At 46.1% G+C, this 16,665-nt stretch overlaps 1 protein-coding gene across 2 annotated transcripts in view; it reads left to right on the top strand.

The window, feature by feature from the left end:
• Positions 1-14,760, top strand: part of RPH3A (rabphilin 3A) — a 62,707-nt gene extending 47,947 nt beyond the window's left edge. For both annotated transcript variants that reach the window (XM_089894530.1, XM_022550795.3), the window contains 7 exons: positions 672-781; positions 4,634-4,760; positions 6,785-6,841; positions 7,544-7,698; positions 10,916-10,997; positions 12,324-12,420; positions 13,446-14,760. In XM_089894530.1, coding sequence (XP_089750656.1) covers positions 672-781; positions 4,634-4,760; positions 6,785-6,841; positions 7,544-7,698; positions 10,916-10,997; positions 12,324-12,420; positions 13,446-13,576 — 759 coding nt within the window. In that variant the 3' untranslated portion in view covers positions 13,577-14,760. The remainder of the gene's footprint in view (positions 1-671; positions 782-4,633; positions 4,761-6,784; positions 6,842-7,543; positions 7,699-10,915; positions 10,998-12,323; positions 12,421-13,445) is intronic.
• The last annotated feature ends 1,905 nt before the right edge of the window (positions 14,761-16,665 follow it).

The raw sequence follows: 16,665 nt of genomic DNA, 5'->3' as shown, positions 1-16,665 counted from the left end.
ATCTCACTCTTTTTTTGTTTGGATCAAGGAAAGACAGTCCCACCTGGCCATGGTCAAACTTGTTGGCCACTACTCCTTCTGACTCCCCAGCGATGTTTGCTTCTCCTTGAGCCACTTCTTTGCCCACTCCTAAATCCAAACCTGCTTTGCCAAAGAATCCAATCAGTCACTTACATGTTAGTATGAATTAGATTTCGCACCAGGCTACCAGGTGCGTTTCTAACCTTCTCTCTTAGAGTAAAATGAAAAATTTTGTCCTCTCTAAGGAATTTCAGGCATGGAGGATGCTATCTGGGGAAACAGAGCGGACCATCCCAATATCCCCAGAAATTATTTCTTCACTGCCTAGGAATGGGAGACTCTCATTTCTGCTTCCCTGGCCTAGAAACAATACTTTTTCTCAAAGAAAAATATCTTTGCTTTCTAATCTTTATAAAGAGTTCAAAGAGGGGGCCCAGTGCCTGGAGGGAGGGCTGGCCCAGTAGCCAGTGTTGGTGATGCACCCTAGAGGATGACCCCACTCCCTGAGAACATGCATTTGGGAGCAACAGAGCCCCTGGACACTCCTGAGGGAAGTGGGCTCCTAAGTCACCCACCCGTCGCAAATGAGCCCAAGGGATGGAGCTGCAGGGCTGACTCCCCACTGAGACAGATGTCTGTCTGGGTTCTAGTCCAACAAGCTTCGTACCAAAACCCTGCGGAACACCCGAAATCCCATCTGGAATGAGACTCTGGTCTATCATGGCATCACGGCTGAAGACATGCAGAGGAAGACCCTCAGGTGCTTGCCGGGAGGGTGGGCAGAGAGGGGCCTGAGGCTGGGCAGTCTAAGGCATGCGTGGTTCCTGGGGGCAGCGCTTTAAAACATCTCAGAGTAGTTTTTTGTTTCTTTTTTTCTTCTAAAAAGCAATATATATTCCTGATAGACACTTTTGAAAATACAGATAAGTGAAACTGTTAACATCTTGGTGTCTGGACATTTGGGTTTAGCGTGTGTCTATATTTGTGTGTATGTGTTTGTGTGTGTGTGTGTGTGTGTGTGTGCGAAAGTTTTTTTTTTTTAATAAAGTTGAGTGTTTTTAAAAAAGTGTTTATAAAAATGGACCATCCTATTAAGTAATCAGCCAGTTTCCCTTAACAATATACTGACGCCACTTCATATTCTTCTACAGTGTATTAAAATGCATTTTAAATTATATAAGTAATAAATGAGTACATTGTTCTTGTAAAGAATTATTGAGAAAACAAAGCTGCTTTCAAATGTTAGTCCCCTCCCACAGAAGGAGAAAGCCTGGGTTGCCTTTCTCCTTCCGTGAGTGTGTGTATATTCATTATATACATACATATACTATATATATATGTGTATATATATATATATATATATATATATATATACACGCACACACTGTCGTTTACAATATAAGAAATATCATGTTGAATATATCTGGAACGTGTCTTTTTCCTTAACAATATATCTTGGGGCTGTGGCCATGAGAAGACATTTAGATCTACCTAATTTTTAACTACTTCAGAGTACTCCATAGCATGGGTCTATCACAGATTTTTTTAATGTTTTATTATTAAGTGTTACGAATATACGGAAAAATATAGAATATAATAAAAACAAATACCCATGAACCCAATACTCAGTCTTTCAAAAATCTTAATATTTGTTGTATTTGCTTCAGCTCTTTTTTGTAAGGAATAAAGCACTACAGATGCAAATTGAAGCTCCTCTTGTATACTTCATCCCCCACCCCTTTCTCTTCTTTCCTCCCCAGGGCGAAACACTATCCTGAATTCTATGGGTATCATTTCCAAGTGTGTCCTATGCTTCAGCTACTTAATTATGTATCTATAAACAATATATGGTATTGTTGGCATGTCTTAAAATTTTATGTAACTGTTTACCACTTTATCCAGTTCCCTGTGGACAGACATTTAGATAGCTTCTACCTTTTTTCTATTACAAACAAATTTGCGATGAGCATTCTTCATGCTTCCTTGTGTTCATATGAGTATTTCCTTAGGACAGAAACTAAGGAGGGATATTTGCTGGATCACAGAATATGGGGTGTGGGTCTTTTTAATTTGGCAAGGCATAAAAACTGGTTTACAAATGGGCTGTTCCAAGTACATTCCTATCAGCTACAATATTATTTTAAGGAAACATAAACGTTTTTATTGCAATGTAATAACATCCATTTAGAAAAGTGCACACAGAAAAAGTGTACAGATTGATGAATTTTCACCAAGTGAACACACTGGGTTAAGAGAACAGAACATTCCCAGACTACAGAAGCCCTCCCCTGGTGCCCGCTTCCAGTGAGGACCTTTTCCCCCAGGGGATTCACTACCCTAACTGCTAACAGGAAAAATTAATTTCGTCTAGTTCTGTACTTTATACAAATGAAATCATACCACATAATTCCTTTATGTCTGTCTTCTTTCAGCTAATAGTATATTTGTGATGCTCATCCGAGTTGTTGTGGGTACTTGTAGGTTGTTCTTTCTCATTGCTATTTAGTATTCCATTGTGTGACTATAACACGATATTATTTATTCATTCTACCGTTAATTGGCATTTGGTTGGTGTTCTGTTTGGGGCTATTACAAATAGTGCTGCTGGGAACATTCTAGTAGCTATTTCTTGCATACATTTCTGTTGTATATACACCTGGGAGTGTAATGGCTGAGCCATGGTGTATGTATATGTTTAGCTTTATTAGAAACTGCCAGTTTTCCATAGTGATTGCACCAATTTACACTGCTACCGGCAATGTCTGGGAGTTCCAGTTGCTTCACATCCTCATCAACACTTTTCCATTTTGGCCACTCTGGCGGGTGTGTAATGGTGTCGCATTGTGGTTTTGCATTTCCCTGATGAGCAATTACAACATTATTTTCAATGCGTACTGTTACATTTTTAGGGTTACTTCATAATTTTCTTAAGAAGTCCCCCCATTATAGAATACTTATGTTATTTCTGCTTTTTCACAACTATAAACAAAACTGTGGTAAAGATCTTTGTAGTTACGTATTTTTTCACTTATGTCTTCAAGGTAAATTCCTAGAAGTGGCGTTACTAGGTCAAAAATGGTGATTATTCGTGAGTCTTTGGAGACATACTGTCCTGCAGAAAGGATGGTGGTGTTTACACCCCCACCGGCTGAATGGAGACAATTTCTTTCTCCAGTTGTGTACAGTGTGGGGCTCAGCAGGAGGGTGTTCTGACCCTTCAGAACTTTGAACCTTGTTCAACAAATGTTAATGGCCAAGAAGCAAGGTGCTGTTAGTTCCTGTCTGTCGCCCATGGGGGGAAAAGTCCTTTCTTCCTCTTAGTATATGTCAGGATGAATTATCATGCCTCGATTGGTCCTTTTGGCCTCCTGAGGGACCTTTCTCATGACCTGCCCCTTTTTGTGCCTCTGGTCTACTCAATGCTGTGCAAAGTAGATAGCAAAAGACAATATAGTGTTCTGGAAATCAGGAGCTTCAAATTCTGGTTCTGCCCCTTACTGGGGAAAAATTATTCAACATATCTGGGCCCCAGTCTCCTCTCCAAAGTGGGGAACTCAGAGGTCTGGGGGGAGAAAGAATGAAATGAGAAGAGTCAGCTAAGTTCCTAGCCTAACTTTGCAACAGATGACGCTGAAATGACCATAAACTAGATGTAAAGGGGGCTGAACTTCATTAATCATCAGGGAAATGTATTGGGTTGGCCAAAAAGTTCATTTGGGTTTTTTCCACAACATCTTATGGAATACTAATAAATTAATACTACAAGGAGATACTATGGCCCACTCAGAATGGCTAAAATTAAAGACCGACAAAATCGAAGTTAGAATGAAGAGCAACCAGAGCCTGCATAAACTGCTGGTGGGAGCATAACTGGTGGAATCACTTTGGAAAACTGTTTAGAAGTTTCTACTGAGGTTAAACTTGTGTGTAGTCCATGGCTCAGCAGTTCTGCTCCTAGGAAGATACCTAACAGAAATATGTATCTATGCATATAGAAAAGACATGAACATGAATGTTCCATTGCAGCTTTATTCATAACAGCCAGAAATGGCTCAAAACCAAATGCCCATAATTAGCAAAATTATTACAACATATTTACACAACAGAATACTATACAACCAAAAAAGGGACAAATAACTATAGACATGGATGAATCTCACAGACATAATGTTGGACAAAAGAAACCAAATGTAAAAGGGTATACATCTGATTTTATTTAAATGTAAGTCAAAAACAAGACACTGCATCTTGCCAAGAGAACAAGATAGTGATTCTCTCTGAGGGAGGTAGTGACTAGGAGGGATCATGAGGGTCTTCTGGGAGCTGGAGTGTTCTATATCTTGATCTATCTGAGTGGTAGTTACATGGGTGTATGCAAATTCAAAAATCCAACAAGCTAGAAATTTAAGATTTGTGTATGTTATTGCTTGTTAAGTTATACTGTGATCAAGAAGAAATTAGAAGTACCTGGCCTAGTGCTCAATAAATATGAAGTTGTATTATTCCTGTGCACATTACACGTTCCTTGCCAGCATCAATCAGAGCTCTTGGTACATAGTAGGAGCTCAATATATGCTCTTCTTTCTTTCTCCATCCTTTATGTCAATCGCAGGATCTCTGTCTGTGATGAGGACAAATTTGGCCATAACGAGTTTATCGGTGAGACCAGATTCTCGCTCAAAAAATTGAAGCCCAACCAGAGGAAGAACTTCAATATCTGTCTGGAGCGGGTGATCCCGGTGAGTGCCTTTGCCCCAAGGGTTCAATGGGGAAGAAGAGTTGGAGAGGTGGGTGCTGCCTTCTTTTGGGGCTGTAAAGGATGTGATAGATCTGTAGGGTGCCAGACAGGAGAGGGGCTTTGGCAGCTGTTGGAGGGAGGGTGAAGATTTCAGGTCAGAACATGGGGGTTGCATCCTGGCTATGCCTTCTACCAACCCTGTGTTAGCATCACTTCTGAAGGTCAGAGTGGTGTGGCAGAGTGGCCTGCCTGGGTTCAAAGCCAGCTCTGCCGTTTCCCTGCTCCCTGGCCTTCACCAAGGGTCTGAACTATTCTGGGCCTCAGTTTTTCTTGTCTCTAAAATGGGTGTTACGACAGCACCTGCCTCATAGGAGGCAGAACCTAGTACCTAATAAGCACTCATAAATTAACTGTTGTTATTATAGTAAATAATACTGCCTTACCCACCTGTCAGTCAAGAAGTCATAAAGAATCATAGAGATACACAGGAGGCAGGATACCATAGCACTTAAGAGCATGGGCTCTGGAGCCAGACTGGGATTGAGTCCCAGTTTCTGCCACTTATAGTATAACTTGAGTCAAATGACTTAACCTATCTGTGCCTCAGTTTTCTTGTCTGTAAAATGGGATAATATAGTACCAACCTCATAGGGTCTTTTAAGGATTAATGTAAAAGTACATGTAAAGCATTAAAACTGTTATTGTTAGATGTGATACTCACCTTTTGAGAAAGAACAAGAACCAAATCGAGGTTGTCCAATTGGACTACACCTCTGAATCAACTAGAGATTTTAAAACCAGAGCTTTACAAAATAGATTCTGTGGGGGATCTCCCTGGATATTCTGACTTAGCAAGATAGGGTGAGACCTAGCAATCTGTATTTTTAGACATAATCCAACCTACCCCTTTTTACATCTGAGCCACCTGGGGCCCAAAAAGAGGAGCGAGTTGCCAAGGTCATACCGCAAGTCAGCGACCGTGTTCTCAGGCACCAGCCAGAGCCCAGCTTTCTTGCAATGACCTGCGTGCCTGCTCCCCCTGGGCAGTGGGCCAGCGCCCCATTGGGAAGCCGTGGAGGGTGGGAGGGGGACTCCTGCAGCATCCTCCCACCAGATGGCCAGCCTGAGGATGGACTATCTGTGTGCTGCACCATATTTTATAGCACAGACAAAGGAAGACACAACAAGGAAAATTGCAAGGAAGAATTTACACCGAATGCCAGGCTCCCAATAAATCATTAGATGTGCCTAGGAATGAAGCCTTTCCGCTGGGTCTTTGCCTGGTAACAGGTGGCTCTTCAGGCTTTGTCATCCTTCCGTCACTCAGTGAGTCCAGTGGGTCAGCTCCTGGGTCTGCCATCTCGCTGTGATGGACGCAGCCAGCCTCAGAGGCACAGAGGTGGCAGGACAGGCCCGCACTGGCCCCACAACCCTGCTGATCACCTCCTTTGCTCTTAAACCTCCCACCACCAACTCCCCTCTTATGCCCCACTAAGGACAGGGACCTCATAAGCTCTGACCCCTCTCCTCTGGACTTCAGTTTTCCTCATTTATAAAGTGGAGAGGTTGGATTTAACCAGTGCTTTTCACATTGTGTTCCCCAGAGCCTTAGAATCCTGCAAAAGGGCCTTAGGAGCCATGGGGGAAGAAGCACCTGGTGGCCCCTGTGCCACTTCATCCAGAGCAGACAAAATCTTGTCTGTTTTGTGTATGGGCTGCTTTGCCACTTATTGGTTGTGGCAAGTGGTTTAGCCACTGTGGCCCTCCGTGTCATCATCTGTAAAATGGGGATAGTAATACAACCTACATCAATAGGCTGTTGTGCATTAACATGGTCTCTCAAATGGTTAACGTTATATACATTTTAGCCGAGTGGGGGAAAGCTGGAGGGCCACAGAAGCTTGGAGAACCCATCCTCATGGCTCTGGATGCCAGTGGAGGGGAGAAGGTATTTCTGGTTTTTCTTGTGTAGGGAGATGAGCCCCATTGACAATGTTATTTTTCCTTTCTGTCTCCTTCCTCAAGATGAAGCGTGCTGGAACCACCGGGTCAGCCCGAGGCATGGCCCTTTATGAGGAGGAGGTGAGCGCTGAGTGGGTGTTGAAGCCACAGTCGGGGTCTGGCATCTCCCTTTTCTCTCCCTCCCTGGCCCCTTTCCCACTCTTTTACCCCAAACCACCTGCCTGTTGGTTCACCATGAGAGGTGCCCTTGCCCAAGGCATTAGAACATGAGACCAGGAGCATGCTTTTCACACCTGGAGCCCCCAAGGTGGGGGAAGCCCCATCCTCTCATACCCGAGAGACACCCTTGACCTTGTTGGCAGAAGCTCTGCTGGCAGTTCTGCTGCACTAGAGCAATGCCACGCTCCCTCCATGGGGATGTAGGGCAGGTTCTCTGAGCTGTGTGTCTGGCAGAGACTGGAGTTGGGCTTCACAACCATGCCCTTGGCCCCAAGGACTGCACTTTTGAGAAAACTGGGTGGGTGGGGGGAGTCTGAGCTGAGTCACGTTGGAATCAGGGTCAAGCTCAGCCTATGATCAGAGTCAGGGTCAGTCCGTGTCTAAGAGTAAAGCCATTGGCCCCCATGTGCCTAGAACTGGGCCCCTTGGCTTTCATCATTTGCTCCTCCCTGGAGTCTGGGGTGTCTTCTGTCTGTAGTGCTGATTGCACTAGCACTGGCCCACCTCCTCCTACTTTCCACAGACTCTCTCTTTAATGGTCGCCATCCACGTTGCCCAGACCCCTTCCCTCCTGGGCCCACACACCCTCTTCTCCTACTGCAGCAGGTGGAGCGTATTGGTGACACAGAGGAACGCGGCAAGATCCTGGTGTCCCTCATGTACAGCACACAGCAGGGAGGCCTCATTGTGGGCATCATACGCTGCGTGCACCTGGCGGCCATGGACGCCAATGGCTACTCAGATCCATTCGTCAAGCTGTGAGTCAATGTCTGGGGACTATAAATGGGCCCCAGAGGGGGGTCCTAGATCCTTGCAAAGAGAGAACCAGAGAGCTTCCCCAAGATCATTGTACATTGAGGCCCAGAGAGGGCAAAGAACCTGCCCAAGGTCACACAGTGAGACGGATGCCCAGAACCGGTGAGTGTGAGTCTGGAGTCTCAGTCAGCCTGGTGTGTCACCCACCCATGTGAGAAGTTTTGTGGCTCTCCTCCTGTGGGAGAGGGGTGGTCGGCAAGGTTACAGTAATCCCATTTGTAGCGCCTGGGAATCAGCAACACATCCCTCCAGAGTCCAGAGCCCCACCACCAAAGAAGCAACCTGACTTTTTCTGGATTCAGTCTGGAAATGCTCGAAGAAAAGACCTTAGGCTTTGGGGTTATTCCAGTTATCTCAGTCATGGGGAATAAGAGAGACTTTGTGTTCTGGGTCCTCTGAGAAGATGCCAAGAGGGGATTAAACAGAGGAGAAATGCCTATGTGAGGGAAAGTAGGGGAAAGGCAGGGGAAATGGGACAGCAGTTAGACGGCCATTGGAGTCTGACCCTAAGTGAGGGGACGAGGGAGGGAGGGATGGGTGGAAGCATCCCAGATGCAAGTTCAGCAAAGCCATCAGGAAGTCCTCAAGCCAAAATTGGCCATCACATGAGGCCCATGTCTCCTAGGAGTAGGCCTGCCATAGGTATCCCTGCCATGTTCGGTAGTCAGCTGGGAGTGTGGCTTGGCACAAACATGGCATGGATTTCCAAGCACGGCAGCTGGGGCCTTGGTCATTTGTGTTCCCTGTAGTTGGAGGTCCTTCAGGCACATTCTCCAAGCCGCCATTGAATCAGACATGGGATGCACCTCCCATCTCTGCCAGCTACCAGCTGTGTAACTGTCAGCAAGCTATTTGATGTCTCTGAGCCTCAGATTCTTCATTGGTAAAGTGGAAAAAACAAGTCCACTTATTTCCAAGAGTGGCCATAAGGCTCAAATGAGATACCATATAAAAGGAATAAAATTACGCCTGGTACAGAAACATTTAGCTACTCTGAATAGAATTCTGCCTTGCTTGTGGCAGTAAAATATGTGTTTATGTGTTTGTTGTTGAGAGCCTGAGCTCTGGATCCAGACTGCCCGGGTTTGAATCCCAGATCCAATAGTCTTCAATATTCTCCAGCTGTGTGACCTTGGGCTCATGCCTTAACATCTCTGGGCCTCTATGTCCTCATCTATGAAATGGGAAGAGTAGTATTGGTCATTTGGTCCTGTCCTCCAAGAAGCAGACACCAAGACTAGATGAGATGCTAAGAGGTTTGCTGGGGAAAGCGCCTGGGAAGGAAAATTGAGAGAGAGCTGGAGGAGGACCATAGAGACAACAGGCCTGGTGCACGTCTGCTTCCTGGGGGGTAGTGGGGGGATGGTTGGGCAGGAAGAGTCTTAGACTGCAGTGCAGTTCTGTTAAGTTTCAACCATTGTGGTGCGGAATCCTTGAGCGCAGTCGCCCATTAGAGGAGCCCCGCATCTCCCAGAAATGGGGCTGCCTACTGTCGCTGCTGGCTCAGGTACTGGCTGAGAGTAGCCTGTGGGGAGCATGGCCACATGAAAACATAGTGGTGAATTCAGAGCCCAGCAGCTTGTCAGTCTCCCCCTGCAGTTGGAGATCTGAGAGATACATTTTCATGGAGTCGGTGCTCAACAAATACCTGCCATTATTGTTATAAATAATTACTATCACTGTCTTACTTATGGCAAAGAGTGTTTATTAATGATCTCTCCAACCTGGGAGACACTCCTTCCCCCATCCGCACTGCCTCTGACAATAGAAATCAATGCTTCCCTTAAGGTCATGGCTACAAATCAGGCCACAGTGGACTTTGCTCCAGATTTTCTTTGAAAGAGGATTTTAGTTAACAAAAGAACACACATGTCTGGAACGCGTTTGATTTCTAGGAGTAATTTCGTGTAATTTTCTAATTTTCCCACATGGTCCAATAGAGAACATTAGCTCCTGGGCTCCTGTCCTGTACTCCACTGAATCCCAGACACATGCAAATTGTTTTTCTTAAATAACTCTCCCCACCACCCCTTCTCCCATCTACCCAACCCTCCAGAAGAAGTAGAGTTGCAGTGGTCACCAGTGAATCAGCTGCCCTGGTGGGCATTGTAAAAAAGAAAACAGGAGATCATTAACCAATTTAAGATCCAATAAAGTTTTTTAAAGTCAGAATTGCCCTTTATTTTTGTTCAGCATCTGGTACCTTTCAAATCCCCTTGTGTATGTCTTCTTTCAGATTATCCTCAAAAGCAGTTCTGTGAGTGAGAAAGAAAAGTTTGCCTTCTTTACAGATTGGGACGCTGAGGCATGCCGAAGTTACACTCATGTTGAGAGTTGCACAGCTAGTGACAGCTTGCATCAGAATCCAATTGTCCTAACTCATAAGAGTTTTTAGCCCATTTTATTTATTCGCCCAGAAAATATTGATTGAGCACCTACTACGTGTCATGCATTGTGTCTACACTGGGGGAAGAGCCTTCTAGGCAGAAGAAATAGTATGTGCAAAGGCCCTGGGACGGAAAGGAGAGTGAATGGGGTGTGGGGTGAAGCACGTGGCACAAGATCAGGCTGGACAGGAGCAGGGACCCAACCACGCAGAGCCTTACGGCCACATTAAGGATTTTGAACTTCACCCTGAGGTCAAAGGAGAGCCATGGAATAGTTTTGAACAGGAGACTGATCGTAATCAGATTTGCATCTTCTCCCTTTTGTCCATACCCTCATCATCTCCCCAGGACCTGGGGGCAGCTTAAGAAATAATCAGTAGTGAAGCCCCAGGCACCATCTTCCAGGTTCTCAATGATCCATTGGGAGAAAGTCCTAGCTAAGAGCACAGACTCCAGAGGCAACAGCTGGGTTGAGTCCCCAGCTGTGTGACCAGAGGCACATGTCTCAACTTCACTCTGAACGCTCAGTTTCCTTATATGTAAATGGGTGGTTGTACCATCTAGGGTTTGTCGAGGATTAAATATGCATAAGGTGCTTAGGTAATGCCTGGCACCAAGTAGATGCTCTGATGCACATTGGTCATTATTAATGTTGATTCACTTTCTGATCTGTTCATTATTCTCCTGACACTGGGAGGACCTTTGGGGTCATTAAGAGGCTGTTCTTATTCATTAAACTTCATCCATAATAGCCTCTCATGTCTCCTCTCAGCTGGCTGAAACCAGATATGGGAAAGAAAGCCAAACATAAGACTCAAATTAAGAAGAAAACGTTGAATCCTGAATTTAATGAGGTAAGGCTGCCCCATTTTTTGCCATGCTCTGGGATAGTTCCTATATGTGAGGGAGGAACAAATTCCCTGCTAGAAAGTTGTAAAGCACACACACAAAAAAAAACTTTCTTACATAGATCAGCTTGAATTATCTAAAGAAGGAATGAGTTCCTCATCATTGGAGGAAATCAAGCCTAAAACAAAAGCCTATAGATTTGGAATGTCATAGGGAAGACACTGTATTTGGAGAGAGAATGAATTAAATCATCTCCAATGTCTTTACCAACTCTAATAGTATATAATACTGATATTTGAGCAAATAAATAGGGGCAGTTGTCCCCTTTGCCACCCACCCAGTTGGCACTGCCCTCTCCCTCTCCGTCTCCGTCTCCCTCTCCCTCCATCCTCAGTGCATCCAGTCCTGCTAAAGCCACTATCTAGATACCCGTTGAATGTGCTTATTCCTCTGTATTCACACTGTTGACTTGTCAGGCATCTAAATACTCAAATGTTGAGCACTAGGTTAGGTCCAGCCACACAGCTGTTAGACAAAGCCATAAAAGTGGTGATGCAGAAAAAAAATTAAAAATAAAATGGTGATGTAGGAAAAAAAACCTGCTAACATGCAAAGTTGGTTTTTACCATATGTTATAAAATGGAAAAAGGAAGCCACAGTACAGTATATTCATATTATATTTCTATAATACAATATTCAAATATTTCATATGGTATAAAATTCATATTAATTTTTCAAAACAGACACCAGTATGGTCACACATGGGGAATGTTGACAGTGGTCATTCTTGGGTAGATAGATAACAAGTTTTGGTTATGGGTTTTTGTGGGGTTTTTTTTTTGTTTTTTTTTTGCTTCCTTGTTCGTTTTAAAGATGAACAGGAATGAATTTTGTGATTAGGCAGAAGAGTTATTGACAAAATCAGATTATCTGAAAACATAAGCACCTAACCCTCAACTACCTTTAATCTCTGAAGAATGGAGAGTGAGGAAAACCACTTCAGAAGCTATCAGAATGGAAGGACTGAGTTCATGGCTATCTGCCTTTAAGGAAACTTGCCCAGGACCAGCCCTCTTAGAAACACCCCACCAGTCTTCTCAACTTCAAGCAGTGTCATTGAAAAGAGAATTATAGGGTCTGGGGGGCTTTATTATACGGAGTGTTAGTTGAGAGGGGTTCTTCAGGCCTGGGGTAAAGGCCCCTTTGATTCCAGATACCCAGTACAAGGTCCCCCCCTTGGTCCATGAACCCCTAAGACTCAGCCTCTTAGCTTCCGATGCCGAAGGCTCAGAGAACCCTGTCACTCACATGTCTTCCTCTGCTGCATCTAGGAATTTTTCTACGACATCAAACATAGTGACCTGGCGAAGAAGTCACTGGACATCTCAGTCTGGGACTACGACATTGGCAAGTCCAATGATTACATCGGTGAGTGCTCCCAGCTCCCGGGGAAAACCCTATCCTCTATCCTCCCAGGAGGGGGGAGCCTTACCCAGGGATGCACAGGGTTGAGGGCACTGCTTTACTTTGGTAATTACATTGTCCAAACGCTAAGTCGGGACCCATGGTCCTCACTTGGGTCCAGTTTGGCTTACAAAGCTGGGAAGATTGGATCACAATTGGTTATTTGCTGAACAAATCACCTCCAGCAGAATAATTAAATTACAGAAGAGTGGAGCGTGTGGCCTCTGCAGAAAATAGGGTGCAGGGCTTCCCTGGTGGCGCAGTGGTTGAGAGTCCGCCTGCCGATGCAGGGGACACGGGTTCGTGCCCAGGTCCGGGAAGATCCCACATGCCGTGGAGCGGCTAGGCCCACGAGCCATGGCCGCTGAGCCTGTGCATCCGGAGCCTGTGCTCCGCAAGGGGAGAGGCCACGACAGTGAGAGGCCCGCGTACCACAAGAAAAAGAAAAAGAAAATAGGGTGCAAAGGAAGTCTGCTTAATCTATTTGCAAGTCCAGAATGAAGGTTCTCCTGTTCCCAGTCCCCCTCCAAATAATGAGGAAGAACAGTCATTACAGGTGGAGTAGGGAGGGAATTCCAGACAACGGATACAGCAAGAGCAAAGATGTGCAGGCAGGATTGAGCAGGGTGATGAAACTGACTCTCTGGAAATAGATGATGAGTACCAGAAGTAGTGAGAGAGAATTTCAGTGAGTGGATTGGTGACTTAAAGAAGGTCTTTAAAAATAGACAATGAAGTTGTGACTTGATGCCACAGTAGGGAGCCATTGCAGGTTCTTGAGTAGGTAGTCTGTAGGCAGAGAAAGCCAGTAGTAATAATAACATCATAACCACAACCTCCAGAGAGAATGGATCCCAAGTGGCTGGAGCCGGGGTGGGTCACTGCTTGGTGGCAGTTTTTCCCCAACTAGACATTTGGGTCCAGAATGAGATTCCCGTGCATCCCTCCACTCTGACCGCCTGCCCCTATCTTCCCATCTTGTCCTCCAGGAGGCTGCCAGCTGGGGATCTCAGCCAAGGGAGAGCGCTTAAAACACTGGTACGAGTGTCTGAAAAACAAGGACAAGAAGATAGAACGCTGGCACCAGCTACAGAATGAGAACCACGTGTCAAGCGATTAGGATGGCGCCCAGGTCCCCACCTCCATGCCCCAGCCCATGCCCCGTCACCCCACAGCCTGTCCCAGCTGCCCGTTGCACTCTGGTCTCTCTTCTCTACGCCTCCCCCAACCCCATCACTCCTGGAGCCTGCCTTTGAAGTCTCCCCCGCACCTTGGACATTGCCACCAAAAACCTCCCCTCTCCTCAACACTGCAATGCGGGCTCTGAATGCAGCCCCTCTCTGATCCCTCCAGGATGGAGCCATAGGGATGGGGATGGGGAGATTTTCACAAGGAGGTTGTTAATTTAACAACCTCTCAGCCTGGGTAAATTACAGAGGCTCTTCATCATTTAGGACTGTTTCTAGACCCTCCTGGCCTTGGACACACGCACATAACACACACACACACACACACACAACTTGTTTTCTATGTCGACATCCACCTATACCCTCAGTTGTCAGCAGAGCCAGACAAGGCTGTGAGGATAAGCATTTGGGCAGAAATAGAGCATCTCAAGTCCCTCCACCTCTTCACATCATACACCCCAATTGCCACAAAACAGACCCCCATGTTTAAACTCCCCGGTGACTAGGAACACACCCTCCTGGCTCCAGGTGCATCAAGAAATGACCACGCAGAATACCCAAAGGAACTGGGTAGCCCCCCCTCTTTCAGGATGTCCCCTATTTGCTTCCTAGCAGAAATGAGCTCCCATTCTCTACCACCCACCCACTCCCCTTCTCCTCTTTCCCCTTCCCTTAGCCCAAGGCCACGTTCACCTCTCCCTTCCTCACCCTCTCACCTGTTCTCTCTACTCCCACCTCTCGCCCCTTCTCCTTTCTCCCTCTCTGAGGGGGTAAAATAGCAAAAGCAAAAAAGTGTATCTTAACACAGCCTCACCTCCTCGCCGCCTCTCACCAGCCTGACCAGCAAATGCTGAGAAACTGGCAAATCCCTGAACTTCCATGTAGGTCTAAGCTTCTACAACCACCCACTTCTCCCCTTGGCAGAGCCGGGTGTCCTCGGGCCTTGGGCTGCTGCTGGCGCTGCCCTGGGTGCATGGCAGCATCCTGCAAGCTGTGTAGACACCCCGTAGAGGGGCTTTCTCAGCCCCTGGCCTCCCCAAGTGGGCGCAGAACGTGTTTAAACCAGAGGTCTGGGTTCCAGGAGGCCTCTCCAAAGCCCCTAGCCTTTCTCCTTCCTTTGCTCTTAGCTAAATGAACAAATGACCCCCCCCACTCTCTCTCTCTCTCCCTCCCTCTCTCTCTCTCTCTCTCTCTCTCTCTCTCTCTCTCTCTCTCTCTCTCTCTCAGACTCTCTTGCATCCTGTCTCTCACTCAGAATCGCCTCTGGTCTCTCTGTCTCTCTATCTCTTGCACCCTCTTCATTGTGTCAGGAGAACAAAACACCACCATGGACATAAAACTTTAGAGAGTGACAGATCCTGACACCAAAGGCTTTTGTTCCATCATGAATTGTTCAGTCTTTCTTCCTAAAAATTAAGAAAAAAAATTTTTTTTTCAAAGGAGGAAAAGGCAACGAGGACAAACATTATAAGGTTCACGGTCAGGTCATCTTCAGTGCCCTGTGAGAAAGGTTTGATTTTTCCCAATTTCCAGTAAGTCTTCCTTCATGAAAATTGCCCCCCCTCTCCAGTACCCCACCATTATCTATAGAAGTAGCCAGAGGGACACTAAAACTCTCACTTTCTCCAAACACACATCTTTTAACCTTCCATTTCTGGGCCCTCCACCCCTAGCTCCCTTGACAAGTTATTGGAAGTCATTGATTTCTTGCCTTGAACAACCATTTTCTAGACCCCAGGTATTTCGCCTTCTCCACGATGGCCAGCAGCTTCCTGGCTGCCATCTTCCCTCCTGACCCTCTCTCTCCAGTGGCCCCCTTGGAGTGCCCACTCTCAGCCCGCCTCCTGTTCATGGTTTGCCCTTAGGAGGAAGCATGCTGGCTGTGTCTCCCAGGCCTAACGCTGGCATTGGTGCTGGACTCAGCATGCGGCTAGCTCACAGTGCCTCTGTCCAGGCGCGCCCCCTCCCTGATAAATGTAAGCACCTTTCTGCTGGAACACACACACACACACACACACACGCACACACACTACACACGTACACACACACGCCCTCTGGTGCATGCAGAACCACCCATCGCCTTTCTTTGTGATGATGTAGCCAAAAATAAAGTAGGAATATCCAGGAAAACTGATGGCCTGGGTTTTTCCTCTCTGGTTTCTGGAAGCTCTTTCTCCCCACCAACACACATGATGTTACCTGGATAGTCAGTAGTTAATGAGCATCTACCATGTTCCAGCCACTGGGGATACAGCAGTAAACAAGGCAGATGCGGTCCCTGCCCCCGTGAAGTTTGCTTTCTGATGGATATCATCTTGGAAAGGTGGGCTCCAGCCAACTTGACTGACCTCACGTCCTCCTGGAAGAATGCTTTTTGCTGGTGTCCACCCAATAAGAAGGCAGCATCCTCATCTTTTCCCGACTAACCGAACCTTGGGGAAAACTCCCTAGTGGTCATGGAATGAGATAATTTCAAGGCTGAAAGAGACCACAGAGTTGAGCCAGAGCCTGGTTCAGTCAGCTCACTTATCTGACAGATGAATAACCCAAAGCCCAGAGAAGGGAATGGGCACATCCAACATCTCATGGCTGCAGTGCCAGGAAAGGAGCTAGATCGTTGGACCCCCTGTGCAATGCTCTTAACGCACTGATTATAAGAAGGCAGATCACCAAACACCTCTTTTATATTGAAGCACTTTCCATCCTGCGATGAGCCTTTTCAGAAATGACCCCTTATGTGAGATTCTCAACAGTCCTGAAAGTGAGCTAACTTTTAACTGGAAAGTAACTAACTTTCCAGAAGGATTTTTAAACTCACTACAAGTGAGATTTTCAGCTTACATCAAAAGAGCTTAAGCAACTCATCAGGAAGATTGGTTGCTTCTCAGAAGGAGCTGACAATTCCATCCAACGGAAATTTCTCTTCCATGCCAAGTTTGAGGCAATTTCCTTTTCTCACTCCCAAAAGGGTGGTTCTCACTGTTGGGGGCAGAAGTTGGCATATTAGAATCACCTGGGGAGA

Source organism: Delphinapterus leucas, chromosome 14, assembly GCF_059928025.1.
Source record: "Delphinapterus leucas isolate spDelLeu-1000000601 "Yukka" chromosome 14, BTC_Dleu_Yukka2, whole genome shotgun sequence".
In the NCBI taxonomy this organism is placed as follows: Eukaryota; Metazoa; Chordata; class Mammalia; order Artiodactyla; family Monodontidae; genus Delphinapterus; species Delphinapterus leucas.
This window is presented reverse-complemented; position numbering and strand designations above follow the sequence as displayed.